Raw genomic sequence first — 18,583 nt, 5'->3', positions numbered from 1 at the left:
TTAAATCAGCTTTACAACTCCGAAAAACTGTGTAAGAGGAAGTAAAGTATTATATATTAGAGGTTTAATTAACGTTTTTTGTCTAAGTAATCCTAAATCCCTATAATGACTGGTTTTGACTTATATGGTGTCATATAGACGACTTCAAGATTATTTGGACGAAAAAGGGTAAATCAGCCTATAATTTGTAAGTTAATCCGAAATGCAACTCACAAAATGAAGTAAAATAGTAACTTTAAAGAATTTTACATTTTAAAATAAATTTTACTTTTCAATTTTATAAGAATATGCATACTCTTACCATGTAAATTGAAAAGTCCTGATTATTATAGTTTTGTTTTAAAAATAACAGACATATAAGTAGGAGTTATATTTGTAAAAATACAATAATTACCTATTTTGTTCTTAAAACTCAAAAGGCTAGCTATTTAGAAGCCAAAAAAATGTGCTACGTTATTCTTTGAACTAATAATAATAATATTATAGCAATAAAAGCTGTGCAACATAATAATATCTAGTAATAGCAGGATAAAGTGGATGCTTAAATGTCAGTAAATGATCCCACATTCAAATGGCACTTCTATACTTGCTTTGCAATCAATTCCAAAGCGTTCATGTTCAATTAATTCCATGGCATTCTGTTGTCATTACCATGAAGCTGGTAAACAAACATCGGGTTCATCTCTTCCACACACTTCATCATCATCACATGATAGATAATGCGTTCTGACGATTTAATCGGATTTGAACAAGGTAGAGGTTGTTTAAAATGTTCACTTGGTTTGAAAAGATTTTTAAATTATTATTGATAATTATTGGTAAAATATAGTTGATTGATATTGCATCGAAATATTTTTAATAATACCATGATGATGTGTTTTTAACATGCGAGTTTTTTTTCTAAACGTTATAGGCTTAGAAATAACCAAAAGGTTATGATCTTGTGTTGTAGTTTGTTAGCATTATTTACCACTCAATATTTTAATATACTTTCACAAATAGTTCTAATCACAGATTAGTAGAAGATTTTATTCTGAACGGTTTAGGATTTGGCGATAACTATATTGAATAAGTTAAGCGCAGAATACTGTTTTGTTGGTTGAAAATTCAACAACAGCTTGCGGTAAATATGTATGTTCTACTGTTATAATCAGATATACAAATTGTTATACAATTATGTAGACTTTGTAAACACCATTGATAAATTTATAATACAATTAAACTTACCTCATATTTACTGCTACACAATTGTTAAATAACCCTTGAATGAAATGTAAAACATAAAAAAAATATATAAACACACCATAAATAAAAATTGCAATAACATTTTTCTAGTTTTTAATTGTTTCAGTTTTTATTAAAGGTTTTATATCCATCTATTAGTAGCATATGCCGGACTTAAATCGTATATATTACAAACAAATCTATATTTGATCTTAACGCTATTCTAAAATCCAGTTTTCAAGGTAATCGAATCTTCGTTGATATCATCGCTCAAGGGTTAAGTTAGCTTTTGATCGAGTTAGGATTTGTGGTGGATTTCGGGGTGTAAAAGGGTGAAACGGTGTAAATCTTCCTATTTCTCTGTGTGATTTTCGAAGATTCTGGCGAGCGTTAGTTTTTAGACATTTTTATGCTATAATTTTGATGGTTTAAAATTATCAGATATTTAGTAACATAGTAATATATAAAAAAAAACAAAAAAAAGAAGCTTAAATTATGTATTTAAAAATGCGTAAACCTTAGATTGAGTATTTTTACATTTAACTTGAGTCAGAAACATAACACATATTTTATGAAACATCATACTTAAAGGCTGAACATTTTTATACATACTAGTAAAAAAAGGCTAAGTAATGTGTAGCTAAGTAACACTTCATACGATCACTAGAGGCAATTCAATAATCCTAATATGTTACCCCTTGTTTCTTGTAATATGTTGTTGTTGTTGTGACCTTGTTCCTTCTTGTCCATGTTACTTTACAATAGATTACTCATTTACATGAAATTTAAAGGGAAAAACATTTTAATCATACTACTCATAACCAAATTATACGTTATACGATTACATGAAACAAAACAATTAGCCATTGTAGTCATAAAATCTCTTATATTTATATCCTTACATATAATTGAATTTGGAGATTTGAACTAGTTTTCTCTCAATAAATATATTTTTTCCCGTTGGTCTTCAACGAAATCACAAGTATTTTACTATGGTGCCTAACACTCTGAAATTCAGAAAAAGACTGAGTGTTTCCAAATTGTCTGGACATATTTTGTGGACTTGTGTTGTTGTTGTTGTTGGCTAAGACCAAAAATAAAAAGCCGTATAAGTATGGGTCTTAAATGCCTAGATTTCTGTTTGTCGGTCTGCTTGTGATTTTTAATAGGACTTCGGTTACGCAATTTAATAGGACTTCCATATTGTTTAATATTTGTTATTTTACAGAGCAGTATGATAGTCCTATTAAATGTAGAAAAAACTGATAACTCGGTTGTTTGTCATCCGATTTTAACAAACAAGGACTCATTTCATTTGGATTGAAATTCTCTATCTTTTAAGCTGTTGAACAATTTCCTTTATATTTAATAAAATTTGACATTACAGATTTTAAATGGCCATCATATTGAAACGGCTTGAGATATTGGAAAGAAACTTTGTAAGCTTTCTTTACCTACTAAAATACACATTTATACTAATTTTGAAATTTCCATCTCGAAAAATGCCCAATTCTTAAAGATTATAAACAGACCGACAAAAACAGAAATCTAGGCATATTAGACCCTTAGTTATATGGAATTTTATGTTTGTCTTAGCCCAAGGCACAAGTCCAGAAAGTATGTTTAGACAATATGGAAACACCCTGTATGATACACAATGTTCCATATGACAGTATATCATTTCTCTTCACATGTTCTTACATCGATCACAACGTTTAGTCTGATAAGTCCCATACTCGTCACTTAGCCGAGCTAGGAACCACCTGCGCCTCGGTTTTATGACTACTTCGCTTCATATCATATTTTCCCAAACATTTTCTATTTTTCACTTTCATATTTACACAAAATACAGTATGTTTTTATCCGTAAGGGTGAAAGTAGTTGTATACTTAGGCTTCTGTCTCTAGGAATACATTTCTAAGGATGAAAACGTAACCAAAAAATTCAATTTTCTCTGGAAATAATCAAGATATGAAAGTCAATGTAAAAGGTCCTTTATTTTATAGGCTATTTTGGGGCCACGTAACATTGCTTATCAATGTTTAGTGCGTAAGCATCTAAAAATAAATTTAGATAGACACATTGAATTAATTTTGTAGTCTTATTCTGTTAGACTTTTAACATTCTATGGGTTTATTTATTCCTAAATGTTCATCCTTTAGTGACTTCAATGTGTCCCATAATACTGTTAACTGAAAAATGAACAGCACAATATGTAAAAATTTGTCGTATTAAATCCCACTAGTCTCGTCTTGAAAGAATTAATACAATGTGTTACCGTACCAAAACTTACAGAATGATATGGTAAGTTAATTAAATAACTTTTGTAATAGGTTACGTTTACACTAAGTGCTAAAGTAGAAATTTAATTGTTTATTTCAACTTGCAATATCCTTGTATGTATTTGCAATTACTGTATGTCAATTAATTTGTATTTAAACGTAGCAAAGCCAAAGCTTTAGGGATAGATGATAGTTTGCACAAGATCAATTAGCTAATGTTACATTGAAACGTTCAGAACTAACTGAATGGTCATCTATAGTGGAATTTCTCATTAGCTTACACAGGCTAAGTTACTGTATTTAGTAATAGTTATAATATTATTTATGTTTGATAAATAATATAATCTCTTTAAATGTTTTCTTGCTTTTCTGCTTTGCATCAAATATATAGCTACTGTTCATACTTTTCCGTCCTGATCATTGGGATTTTAATAAATGGTCTTGGATAGTATAATTCACATTTGGTTTTCCAATACTCCTAATTAAAGCCCCCTATCTTAATAAATAATAAATAATAATAATAATAGGTTACTGTTGGAACTTACATAACATAAATATACAGATAATTTGAAACACTACATTATAATAATCGTGTTAACACTATTATTATTTTGGGGTGATTTAAATTTTGTAAAAAACAAATTTAAAACCAGATTAACTGTTAAATACTATTTCATTTAAAATACACTGAACTTAGGCCTTACAATTAATTGTGGTCTTGAACTAATTACTCAAAACCATTACCAGAAAATTAAAAACTCCAAATTTGAAGCATATATTTTTTGTTTAATTAACAATATTGACATTTTATACCCGGTTACTTTTCACAGCAACAATGCATCATGAGTTACAATGATTGTACCTATGACAATGTTTACATCACATTCACTCCTGTATCTAGTGTTCTATTCCAGTCCCAAACAAACAAACTAACATCGGTAAACACACTGTTGAAACAATTCTAGGGAACACAAACAGCTGATGATAGACGTTTTAATGATTAATTATGCACATCAATGTAATACACTTGTTAATTATTGTAGGTAATTAGTTGAATTTTCGTTTACCCTTTTAACGAGTAGGTGCGTGTATTGGAAAATTGTAGAGCCAAAAATTGCAATATACAATATAAAGTGTTCCCTTTTTTGCTCCAAGTGCCAAATGATATTTTAAACAGCTGACAGGTAATATGCATATCGCATAGAGATAAAATCGTTTTTCAAGGTTTTGAAACTATTTGTTATAAAAACAGTTGGCACTTTTAGCTTTAAAATCTGCCACTATTTTACATACATTTTTAACTACTTGTTGACAATTTGACTAGACTGCACAACATACAAACTGTTTCAGTTTCATATATGACTTTGACCGTCATAATTATTTCAAAGCCAGATCTAGATTTTTAATATCATAAAACATTTAAACGTGAAAACAAACTATTGTAAACAATGTGTTTTTGCGTTTCTTTCAAGTTTAATGGCTTGAATCAAAAATCTTAAGTTATTTCTAAATATACACTCAGAAGCGTGTTTTAATGTATACAAATTGAAAAGGCTCATTATCACTTTCATTTCTATTACTGTGTTTAACATGCTTTACGGCCTGTTTTCCATTTATTTACAAACCAATTTAAGTAAAGCAAATACCTATTCATTTTGATAATTTCATCTTTGATATTTTTTACATCGACAGATTAAATTGTAATTGACAGTTGTGGGATTCGGTAAATGGAAAATTTGGATGTGTTTATTCACAAGGAAAATCTATTTCCAATTAGTCGATGTAGTATGGGATTTATATACGTTTACGACTGAAACCAAATACGACGATACATAAGAAATACCTAATGGGATTTATAGCATATTATGCATAGGTTCGTTAAATATAGTGGAGATTTGCAGGTCTAATAGTTCGATAGATAACAAATACAAGACATTTTTAACAGCTTAATAGATATTATTGACTCATACTAATAGCTCAAAAGATCATTTTGGCAGATTAAAGACTCGTGTTTCAACGAGAGGGTTGTTTTTGCTACAATCTATCAATTTCAAACTTCAATCAACTCAAGTATTTACCCGATAATGTTTCAGAATGTAAACATCGGTCGTTGCGTTGTGTTTTGATAAATCAACAAATTAAAAACTGTCCACCATCAAAATCAATTTTACCTTGACCAACTTGCTAAATTTGATTTGGGCCGTATTAGTAAACATGTTGTTCTATACAGAATTTACGTCTTGTTTTAAATAGTTTTTTAACTTTCTTTTAACTAATTATTTATATTATCTACTGTATGGTTAAGTAAAAGCTGGTTATAACCATAAATATCCAGAGTATAAATAAATTAGTCAATATAATTATAAGGTAATACGTATTTTTGCTAGTATAAGCGATTTCAGAGAATATATATTTCTTATTACACATATCTCCCAAGGAATTAATTTTATACCATGTGGCAACATTTGAGTACATTCGTCTTTATATTCGTGACTATTTTGGTCTTAGTTGCAGTTTAAATAAAAAAAAAACTGTTTGGAATTTACATTGGGCTATTTGACATACCGTATCTAAACTATTGTCTGAAAAAGTAAAACAAATCTAAAATCCGTAAATTCATCCTTAAATTCGTATGCACAACAATCAAACACATATTTATCACTGCATATATAAAATAAGCGTAGTAAGACTAGTTGAAAAAGAATTGGTTGGGGAATTTTTTAGAAAATTCCAAATTCATCCAATTTAGTTTCCATTACATTTTTGTGTACATGTTACAATGTTATTGTGCAAATAAGGTTCAAACCTGTTTCAGGATGAATGTAATTTTAGGAACATCATATTATAAAGCTAAATACTTACCAATAAAGCTGTGTTAAGCTAAGGTTATTTAACTGTTATCATAAACCAAGGCACACGGAGCCACGCCCTCGTTCATCAGACCTCAGACAAAGTACGGTTATGGATATTTTTATGGTGTTCTTGACGCCGATCTCACTCTTCACTCTACAACCCCCTCCTGAACTTACAAGTTATAGCTGAGTCTTCATAATTTACCCGTTAACTATAACCCAACACAGATATGTTAGGGAACAAAAAAAATCTGTTTTGACAATAAATTTATAAATTATGCTCTTTATTAGGAAAGAAAAAAAATAGGAATAAATAATCATTAGAGATAATAAAACGGATAGTTCATTCTTGTTAGGCAGATCAATTATTTTCACCAGTTAGTTTGTATGCAATAGCAAAGTAGTACATGGTTAAAGTAATAAAGTTCAAACTGAATTACTCCTGTTTAAATTAAAGCTAATAAATCATAGCTCTGGTATTGCGTTCGTTTATTTAATTTATAAACTGGTTCTAGCAATTAGTTATAGTTTCGTTTACTAATGACTTTTGTCGCATTGTACTCGTATATATCTTATCGTTTGGTGGGAGGAGGTATTAAAATATCATAGAAGTGATTGAGGTTGAGTTATTCATTGAAATGGAATATGCATTGTCACATTATGGTATGTTTCAGATAAAAATGTTAAAAACTCACCTGTAACAAAAATATAATAGTTTTGTATTTTTCAGGTTGAACGTAAGGAATCCCAAGGAGATCTAACGCCGATAGCAGACGCGGCTGACGCTAGAACCGTCACCACCGTCGACGACAACGAGGACTTCGATCTGGGCTGGGCAGGTAAGGCATATTCTTATACCTATTTTACTGTAAATATATTTGAAAATTTAAACATCCATTACAAAAAATTCGGGTTCTTCTGTAAAAAATTTAAGAAAAATGAGGAGGTGATAAAGTTTTAGAAATAGGAATTGTTATCAAAATCGTAAATTGGACCCACGATTTTTTTGTCTACAGCTTTCAAATAGGTATTCCCCACTAGAGTCTGTAGTGTGCGACTAACTGTAATGATAATGGCGATTAGTTTTAGTGAAATTAATTGTTCTTCTTCGTAAATAATGTTTATTGGATATTTTATGGTTTTTATTGTGTTGATAAACAATTCGATTTAGTTAGTACTCTCTGAGTTTTATTAGAATAATGAAGATGTGTAACATAATTAACATGACTTGAACACGTAACTACTGGCAACATTGCAAGCACCCGCTTAGTTAAATTGGTAAAATTCGTTGCCGAGAAAATGTGACACACAAACTTGTAGCGAAAAATGTTCATTTAACTTTTGACACCGAATTTGTTCTGATACTTCGCGTTTAAAATTTTATTTTATTCATGATTGTCACTGTGATTTATCATACTACTTTAAAATATGTACATAGTTATTTTTGTAAAATTAAAAATTAAGCTATATAAACCGGACCTAAACCAGTGCATGTTAAATTCTTGGTTTGTTAACCATTCCTTTTACATATTAATATTAATACACACAACCCTTCTTAATTTTAATGTAAAACTAAAATACCACAACTTTAAATACTACACCTAAAATATGCCTAAATTATACATTAAATATGACTTTTAAAGTGAGTTTCATTATCAGGGAATATTTCAGAGTTAATGAAAACTGTTATTAAATCTAATGAGTCAGAGGAACTTTTGAGGAGAAATTTGTATCATGACGGTTAAATTTGTGTTATTCCATAGCTAAATTGTTTGTTTTTAGTTGAAAATGTGCCAAGAATTGCAATTTAATTTTGAAACTCAGTGTATACAACTTTGGACTTACAAATTCGCCTGTGTTTAAAAAAACGATAATTGTTTCGAAATATCCTTCAACAATAGGACTTGTCTATTAATGTGTAATAAAATTACTATTATGAATATAAGGAGCGAGCTGGTTTAGTGGTAGAGTGCGGGGCTTCAGTGCACGAAGTCCTGGGTTCAAATCCCGCCAATCACCAATGGATTTAATCTAAGTGATAATGCCGCAACCATATAGGACTAGCCTGAAGTAATGTGAAAAACATTTCTGGGCTAGAGCTAGTGTCCTGGATGTGAAGGTGGGACAGAAAATAAGACTATTATTAATATATTTTAACCCATATCATACTATTATTTTGTTACTGATAAATACCTGCCCAGTTATTTAACGTTCCAATTAGCTTAAGATTTAATAATTGATTTTCGTCGTAATTTCCTTATGAAGGGATGTTTTTGTATCAAACAACTTTAATACAATTAAGCATTCTAAGTTATTAAAGTAGGGAAAGACATTCGGTCTGGTATTCATAAGCTTGTAACTAATTTTAAATAATGTTTTATTCTTCAAGGCTATTTTTTATTTGCAAACGATTTTCCAAATAACACTGCCTTGTTGAACATAAATTACAAAATATGATTTTGTTGAGTCATCATTGTATTAATGTTGGAGTGTTTTCACAGTTTCAAAATACAAAAGTAGCTTCTTTAGAATTTGTCTTTGTTCTTCCTATATACATATATAACTCAAATATTTGTTGCGCTTTAATATTTAGTTTATGCATAGGTTAATTTAAATTTTATTTTAACACCAGAGTTTTTTATCATAGTTTTCTGTACATGTTCATCAGCAGACAGTGAATCTCGAAAAATAATTTCAACCATTATAACCATACAACTCTAATGAGCAGTTTACACACGATATGCATGGCTGATAAAATCGAAATTGAAAAAAAATAAGAAAATGCAGGTGTTCTGAACAGTCCCAGCAATAGGCCTAGTCATCTTTTTCGTATTCCACACATTGCTTATTGATATGTAATCAAAAAAGGTATTGATATAGAATTATTTCAAATTTTTGCAGATAGTAGAAAATTTGAATCAACTAATAGAATAAAAACAGTACAACCCTTCCAAACATAGTGGCCGATAAATAGTTTTAATTTTGTTTTATATTATATTTTATAACTTTCTTCGTCGTACTTATTCATCCATTATTATCAAAATTTAGATAATTTTAAAATAAGAATAATTTATATTCAGGTTGTTCAAAGATAGTACTGGTTGCTGTTTCCACACGTACTAGTTTAGTCCAGTTTAGGCCTGCCAACAATCAATTTGTTTTGTTTATGAAATGTAATAGATCCATGGATTTCAGCTTAATATAATTATCATACTCCTATTTTAATTTAATCAACCAATTAAATGGTTTGTATTGCTAGAGAATAGTCGTCCTTTTAATTAAATCTAGGTCTTCAATTCCAAATAGAACTCTGTGTCAAATAGTGTGGTTGTTTTTCTCATCAGAAGTGTATAAAGCAGCATTCAATCTGGAACAATAGAGCAAATTACACAGGCTACAGTTTTATAAAGAGCTTTAGAAAATGCTGGAGCCTAACAATTTCATCATTAGTTAAATCATCAGTCAACGGAAGCGTAGGGATAAATTTAAAATCTGTTTTCTACCAAATTATAAAACACATTTACTGTTTAACATTTTATGAAATTTCAATTTATTGTGGCCATACTTTAATCATGCAAACAGATTAATTCTTTTGGAGGAACGTTTAGATAATATAAAACAAATATTTTACTGATTTTCTTTCAAATACCAAGAAAACTAACTACGTCTGTACTGGAACCCAATACAGAAATAGAACAACTATACGACTTGGAAATAAAAGTCCCCGAGATTGATTCGATGCAGATGCAGAATACCAGAGGAAACTACTTTGCAGTTACAAAACAACGGACAACATTATCTTTGTTTTGTGAATGGCCTTGGAACCTTTTCCAAACTATACTAAATACTTATTTCCAATAGTATAGATATAGTTACGCTAACTAAATTTAGTTGGAAAAAAACAAATTTAGATGGTTATGAAATTGACGAAGAGGCCACTGCGCTAATTGGGCATTTAGTGATCAAATTTCGTGTGAGTGGCAAAAAGAATAATGCAATATCCTTTCATCTCTCAATGTATACTTCTTACCTGAAAAAATTAGTAGTGAAGAAAAGCCTCCTTGTACGAAAATTAATATATTTGTTTGCTAAACACTGTTGTTATAATAATACTATTAACTTTTAATACTCCAAATATTTTTTTAGTAGATTAATTGAGTAGCATATTTAAAATTCATAAACTGTGTCGTGTCCTGTTTATAATCTGACTGTGGTTGAAAAATCTATTGAAAGTAATCAGCTAATTAATTATAAATCATATTTGAAACATATTATAAAGAAAATAAGTCGGTAACAATGGACCTTTGAAAGTCCCTTTTAGTAATAAACCAAAAGCCAGAGGCAGCCTAATGAAAATTACCTTTTTAATTACCTTTGGTCCCTCCGCTAGATCAAAAGCTTTAAAAGCACACCTCAACCGTAAAAAGTTTAAGTTGGGCAGGTGAAAGCAATGAAACCCTTTATTGTGTTATGTTCACATATTAATATCTAGTATATAGGGTAAATTCTTTATTCAGTTAATTTTAAACAAAATCCAGACAACCTGTTGTAATCGGTCACACAAATTTAAACACAACTGAAGTAATTAGTAAATAAATGTTTTCCATATTAAAGCCAACTAGATTAAAAGAAGCAAACTTTAATTAGTCATTAAGCAGATTATCAGCGCGCGTGGTGTTCGTCAACTTAAACTCCAATTTTTCTTGATTACTGCAGGCATTCTTGACATTTCAAAACTTATATTTAATTTTGAGTTGTTGCCAAGGGTTATGTATTAACTTTACACAAGGACTTATTTGACATAGTATTTAAAAAAGCGTATAATAATGAATAAACTTTTATAAACAAAAAAACTCACATTTTATATTAGTTTGCAGTAAATATGGTTCGGAGTGTAAGATGTACTCAAACAAGTAATTTAATACAAAGAGAAAACCATCTGTGTGCCGTCGGCTTCAGTTTCAGCCAATCAAAACCACACAAAAAATATTGTTGTACAGACCTTTGATGGAACAGTCCCTACGTTACTCAGATTTGATCAAACAAACAGATTGTCAAAATCAAATAAATAACTGACTTCATGTCACCTACCAGATCTCGTAACCTTTTTGGAAGTTTTTTTATACTCGGGCTGTATTGGCATTCAGTAAGAACATGTTGTGGAGACACTGTTGACTTAAAATATTTGTTAGTTATTAAAATTAATTCCATCGGAAGGTTCTTAGCTTATTTAGGTATATATGTTTTACTAGGAGATCCTTGCGTATTTTGATAAGGTTCAAAACTTGTCTCCGTGGCAAAACAAATACTGCAATACCCTTTTACCTTTAAACGCTAGAAGGGGCGAAGTTTTAGAGAAAATTGCCTTTTAGTTACACCATTCATCCTTTGGATGGATCATAAACATTCCAATGGCACATCAGTTGTAAAAGTCTTAAGAGCTACGGGTTAAAATGGATGTTACAAATACAATTCTATTTAGTATTGAGTTTTAAATCCCTAAAGGCAAACAACACTATTCAAAGTCTTATATATCGTTCCTTTAGAATTATGTACTATGCTGCTATGAGTTTATTCTTGTATTTCTCTGTAAAATATTTGTGTAAAATAAACTTATCCGTCAGAAAACCTGCCTGAACAATTGAATGCAAATAGAAGGCTTTCGCTAAGGCCGCGTCCCGATAGGGTATCCAGAGAAACAAAAATCTACTTCAGTGTTTTCCGCTTCAGCGTTTTCTTAGTGTATTGAACAATATCTCGTAAATACAATTTCGTCAAAAATGCACAGCATTGATAGAGATTTCCCTGGCATTTCCCAAAATGATTAAGAAGGGAACATTTTAATTTTCAGTTAAAATAATTTAGTCATTTATTCATTTGTGTCATTTATTCATTTAGTCATTGGTCATCTCATTATAATTTATTCAACAACAGAAGGCATAATATTTTATATCTTGGGTACTTAAATTTTTTGAGAAATTACAGTAATATATCTTAGACTTAATTTGAATGTTAGGAATAGTCAAATATTTATTTATACAGGATTTAGTACCCTTTACCATGCTGTGATAACTACAATGAAAATTAATACTGAATCCAAATATTATTACTAACTTATTACAATTTTACCAAAAAGTGAAAATTACTAAACGGTTAAGATTATACCATGTGTTTCCTATGCAATTAACAACTATGCTAGAAACACATCTAAAACCATATAGATAGGGAAGTAAAAAAAACAAGTATAACTATCTATCTACAGATTAGCTGTATTATAGTTACATTTAGATTTTTGGTTGTACTTGAAAAATAATGTATAAAAGGAATATTTAATGCGAGTTTTAAGTCTGTATCATCCATGAATTATTATTACTGGCACTCTTATAATTATTACTCTTTAGCACTCTCGGACTTCAGAACGATAAGATCTGGTACAATTACAGCATAATCACAAAAATTTTAAGGTTTTTAGATTCCTCCCCCAAAAAAGTGATTGCGATTAATACACAAAGAAAATAACAATATAAAAAGCCATATTTTACCATTGTATCTAAAGTAAAGATTTCAAATAGTGTTATTTTTTAAATTTAACTAACTGTTCACGAACAATAGTTTTATTACCAAATGTTCTTCACTCAACGGGTTTGCTGTATTTCAGAACACAGTATATCCTAGAGCCTAGAGCCAGTTCGGTCCAGTTTCAGGGTTGCCAACAATCAATATATCTTTGTTTGCGAATGTCAGGTCAGGAAGTGGGCTGTGGGTTGGCAATCCTGCTTACCACGTTGACGTGTCTGCCATCTTTATCAACTCTTTATGTCCACAACTAGTTAGAAAACTCTTGAAGGTTACATCAATTTAGGGTTAAATAATCTTTAACTTTTTTCATTTAGTAGAGAATTAGTTTTTGTTATTTTAAAGGTAATAACCATATATGTGCATGAAAAACGTAAACGGTCGTAGTAATATATAAAAATGTAGTGCAAAAATCCGTAAAAAACATGTACAGGTTATAAAACATACTCTCTATGAAGAGTGTTCTTAAGATCAGTAAAAGTTTAATTTGGTATGGATTTGATCAATATTTTACACATTATGAAAGTATTTTTTCAGAGATGCATTAAGCTAAATTAGGATAATGTTAGTATATAAAACGGTTCGTTAGTAATATAAACCCGACTAATCATATTCTTATAGTAGTTTTGTAGGTGATACAAACATATGTAAGGGGTGTACAAATAGTAATGCTCAGACAAAAAATTATAAAACTTAATAAATCGTTGAAAGGAGGTCCAACGTCAAAAGAACATTAAATAGATTGTTTTCCGATATTCATTGATTCCAAAAGTTCATTATGACGCTCGTGGCAAGTTTGATGAGTTCCAATAGTTGAATATTTAATTCTAGAATATCCACTTTTCGTAAGAATAAATAATTATTTCCATCGTTTAACTCTTATTTTTGCTGATTTATTACACTTTCCGTTATTAACTAAGCCATTCAAGAAATTGAAATTGTTTTATCAGTAAGAAACATAATTATGTAGTTGCAAAATCTTAAAAATGAGTTTAACTGTTTGATTAAGTTTTTGTAGCATATTTATGCAAACATATTTTAATGCAAGATTTGTTAGCTATACTGTACACATAATTTAGTATGTTGCATATTGTTTCTACAACCGGTTTTAAACTAGCATTTTTTATTCAGTTCTTAGAATTGAACAGATTCACTTTGCAGTATTGTTTACTAACTTAAAATCATTGTTTTGTTACTTTATAGTACAAGTTTGGACCAATGAGGTTCAAGCATTGAGAGAAAAAATTGAAATTATAATGCATTGAACTTCAACTTATCAGCTGTTAAGGCCAATTAAATTGATTATTCTATGAGTGAGAGGTTGGGACAGTGAGTCGTTGAATCACAATGCGAGTTTACAGGAAACGTAACTTCTCTTGGACGTTATGAGTAGTGAATGTTAGGAAAAAAAAAAAAAAAAAAAAAAACTATCGTAGGGAAAGTAACTCGCGTAATTTGCCTTTAAGACACTCGTAGAAGTTTTAAAGGCACTCGCCTTCCACCACTCCTGTCTTAGACTATGTACACGATCGTTGCGTAATGCCACTACTTTTAAGACTATTTTAAATGTCTAAAGCCTTATTTACTATTAGAGTAAACGTATATTGTTCCACAAGAAGTCAAAAGGTTTGTGGGAATACTCAAATCGTATTCAACTATAACTAAACATTAAAATGAAATTGAGAAACTTCCCAAGCCATTTTATATGTTCCTGCATGTTAAAACATTCAATTGTTTTAAAACATTTTACCATGTCCTGTATGTTAGCGCAATGTAAAATGGAAATAAATAAATATTACCTAGGTCCATCATGGCATTATGTTAATAAAATGTTTGACGAATATATTGATTGGCTCTACCTGCTTCTATTTGATTAATTAAGTAGATGTATGTTTTTGCGACTAATTTTCTGGTTTCAAGTAGTTAGACTGTAGCAGTTTATTAAAGCTGTTAGTTCAATCAACTTAAATGAAGAGATTGGGATGAATGCTAAGCCTTCTAAGCCGCTTATAGAATCCTCAGTAATACAAATCAATTTACCTGCTTCAATTGAGAACATTTAAAATAATACCTTGATTACTTAGTGATTATTAGCACTTCTACAAACTCGATAACTACTATGGATTTAATTATGTCTCTTTTCAAGCCATACTATTGGTTGACAAAGTGTACGTTTAGGTATAAACTACTGAGTTTACATGTTTAAATTTTTTCAGAATTTAGATTTTATCTTGAAAGACATTTTACGTAAAATCTTTACTGATTTTAAAATCCGTAAGATAGTAATTTCATAAGACATGGAGCGTTGGAAGTTTCTCTTCCACTTTAGATAAGCGAGACGCAAACCTTATTTGATTCTAAGATGTTAACGAGACCGGATGCTATAAAAGCAATCAGGGTTACCAGTAAGCCTTCCGGGCTCAACTTAAAATACTGTGTGCCAACCGTTCAGCACAAAATATTTCTTGTTCGTTCACAAGCTTATGGATCAAATAGTTTTAAAATAACTTTGATGTTTAAATATTGAGTATTAGTTGTAACACTAAATAGGTAGTTCTTTATTAATTCATGAGTGAATTAACCTTTTTTTATATGTAGTTTATTAATCTTCTCGTCTCTCCGGGTATCTCGATATAGTTAAGTATTGTTATGTTAAAGTATTGTTACGGGCTTTAAGACACGTCGTCATTGGACAAGTCAGTACACAGTGATCTAAATGTAATCGTTAGGTCTAGCAGGGATCCAATCTTGAAACAGCGATGTAGGATGTATTCTCAGAAAAAAAATAAATAATAGACTGATCTACCGTGTCCGGTAAATTGTTTGTAACTAGTTTGGTGAATTGGTGACTTAAATAAATAGTTTATAATTAGGATTTTGCAGTTTTGCTGTTAACAGTTGATATTGTAATAATAGCTAATTCAATTATAGTATTTTGTATATGTCTTACAGTAATACCGTACTATTTTAGTCATTGGTTATTGCTCATTGCAATATGGTTATTAAGCTATGCTTGGATGGGACATGTGGTTATCCTTTTATTTTGATTCCATCCAACTTTCTTTATAAATGAGAAATAATCTTGGCCTTTAACCTAGGATTATATGCCTGAGATTATATGAAAGAGATGACGCTTTCATAAATATTCTATGAGTTTAAAAGACGTTTTCCTATTTCTCAAGTGTTTTCGAGTTTGTGTTTTAATTTAATTGAAAGCTAATATTATTTATGGATCTGATATATGTCTCAACAATAAATACTGTAGATTTTAGTAGTTCTAAAATGCTAACTTTAAAATTGTGATTAAAGTTATTTTTCACATTTACCTAAAAGGATGCCAGTCTCAATTTAGAACTGGGCTAATATTATATTTTTAATATTTGATACGATTGTCTCGAACTGAGAAAATATTTTAGTTTTGTTAACTTAATAATCAATTTATCATTTGGGCTTATACATTATTTACCAAATTGTATACGATTAAGTAAGTATTGGTCAACTTTATTTACAAATAATAATTTCAAATTGAAAAATTTAAAGAAATAAATCACATTTAATAATTATGACAATAATGTTTTAAAGAAATATATTGATTAAATCACAATGTAATCTTATACTGTACAGAGATTATTGTTTGAACGTTTCCAACCTAAAGAGATCACCGCAAGTTGATAAGACCTTTAATTTCTGCAATCACAAAACTCCAGACGCAGCGGTTTAAGTAAACCGTCAAGATTGTTTCAACGTAAATAAATCCAACGAGAAGAAGAGATCTACTTTCGCTTTCTTTCTCTTTATTTTTAGTTATATATGTTCACGATGTCCTAATTAAAACCAAATAAACAATTTAGCTGGAAATAGAAATAAGTTACTAGATATTTCATGAATATTGTTAACCAAAACAAATATATAACGAATTATAATCAATTTTTAGGATAATATAATAATAGCTAATAGTATAAATAGTACAATATTAGATTGGTACACAATTATAGAAGAACCATGTACTTTAATGCGTTTAACCATCTTAAACTAACTACTTCAGCTGTGTTCCATTTTGAATACGAGTTTGTATTCCGATTTATAATCAAGCAGAATGTATTATTTAGAGTAATCCCTCTTTCAGGGAATTTTCGATGGTAAAACTTTTATTTTTGTAATATAATGTTAAAGTCTATCAAAAATTTAAACATCAAAACCAAGTTATTGTGTTTAAAACTCGTTTGTAATATAGCGATGTTTAAATGACAAAGAGCAATTATTATCTTCTATCTTCTCTGCAGCACGTTTGTAGATTTATGTCAGTCCCTAAAGGCACATTTCCACCTCAACTTAGTAACAGAAATGCTTTAGACTAGAATCATTACTCCCTTTTGATCTGACCTAGCAAATATCATGTATGATCTCTTTGAAAACCATTATATGATTATAACAGCTAAAACCAACTTACTCAGCCAATTCGTTGCTATAATTACGAAATATGTCAAAGAAGTATTAAAATAATCAAACTACTGAGACAAATAATTGGCTAAAGGGTTTATATTTTTAATTGTTCTACTTTACAACCGTAAATCCATCTTCAAATCAAATCATCCTTTCAATTTTGTCAACGTTAAAAGGGGAATGGGTCAGAAGTATTTCGCGTTTTAATTGAGCCTTTTGGACACACGTTATTTCTCTTTGACAATCTTTACAAAAGAACAACCTAATTGCTTTATGCGTATTTTTGTCCAATCAAAATGTCGTTTCAACAATGTTTCAAAGGGATTACGTTGCCTTTGAAAAGTATCAAATAAATATTGTCTAGCTTTTGACAAATACACTTTTCCGTTTCACAATAGGAGCCTTTTTTAATCCAGAACTTTTTCTCCACTTTTTCATTGATGAAATAAAACTCAGTTTGTATATGTTGAACAAATATACAACATGGTGGTTCATAGGCTACCAATAATCATTTTGTTTAAGGTATTTAAGTTTCATCATCAGATATCTTACTAGACTTTGATATATCTCAAACGTCAGGCTGCACTTAAGTATCTGTCCTACACTCATTCGAATGAATATATCGATCGATATATCGATTATTTCATTCTATATATCTTGTTTGGTTTGTTAGGTTAACCAACCATAACTAACCGAATGTAATAATCGATATATCGAATAATCTATGTATCGATATTTTTTTCAAATGAGTGGAGGACAGAAAGTGCAGCCAAAGGGCGTTAAATGAAATGTATGTTTAAACATTTTGGAGTTGTTTTTATTTTACTGATTAAGATCTGCTTATAAACAAATATTTCAAAACTACTATTTAATTTGTAAGTATCAAAGTGGCATTCATCAGTAACATATGTAAAAAAGCAAATATCACGTTGAAGCAAATATGACTCACTATATTTAGTCTCAAAATTAACACATTTTCGAAATAACACTTTCCTTTACAGCTTCACTCTGTGCACTGGAGCGACAACTCGGTCCGTTTAGATATTTACTCAGATTTAGAAACCGTAATGACACGGTCGGTTTCGATTTACTTTCTGAGACGGATATTTTTAAAGAGATTTTTTTAGACTCTCTTAGTTATACAAAATATTTAACAAAAGTACGGCTAATGTTTTACGTATCATATTATCCTTCCTAAACAGCATT

General features: G+C 29.8%; 1 protein-coding gene across 1 annotated transcript in view; it reads left to right on the top strand.

Moving 5' to 3' along the window:
- Nucleotides 1–18,583, top strand: part of LOC128991511 (adenylyl cyclase 78C-like) — a 178,129-nt gene that overhangs the window by 121,446 nt on the left and 38,100 nt on the right. Inside the window, exon 8 of the mRNA XM_054414450.1 lies at nt 7,089–7,197. Within this exon, the coding sequence (XP_054270425.1) occupies nt 7,089–7,197 (109 nt within the window). The remainder of the gene's footprint in view (nt 1–7,088; nt 7,198–18,583) is intronic.

The sequence above is a fragment of the Macrosteles quadrilineatus genome, unplaced genomic scaffold (assembly GCF_028750875.1).
Source record: "Macrosteles quadrilineatus isolate MER2022 unplaced genomic scaffold, UCM_ALF_1.0 Scaffold_4__1_contigs__length_99947679, whole genome shotgun sequence".
NCBI lineage: Eukaryota > Metazoa > Arthropoda > Insecta > Hemiptera > Cicadellidae > Macrosteles > Macrosteles quadrilineatus.
The sequence above is the reverse complement of the archived record's forward strand: the minus strand, read 5'-3'. Positions and strand labels throughout refer to the sequence as shown.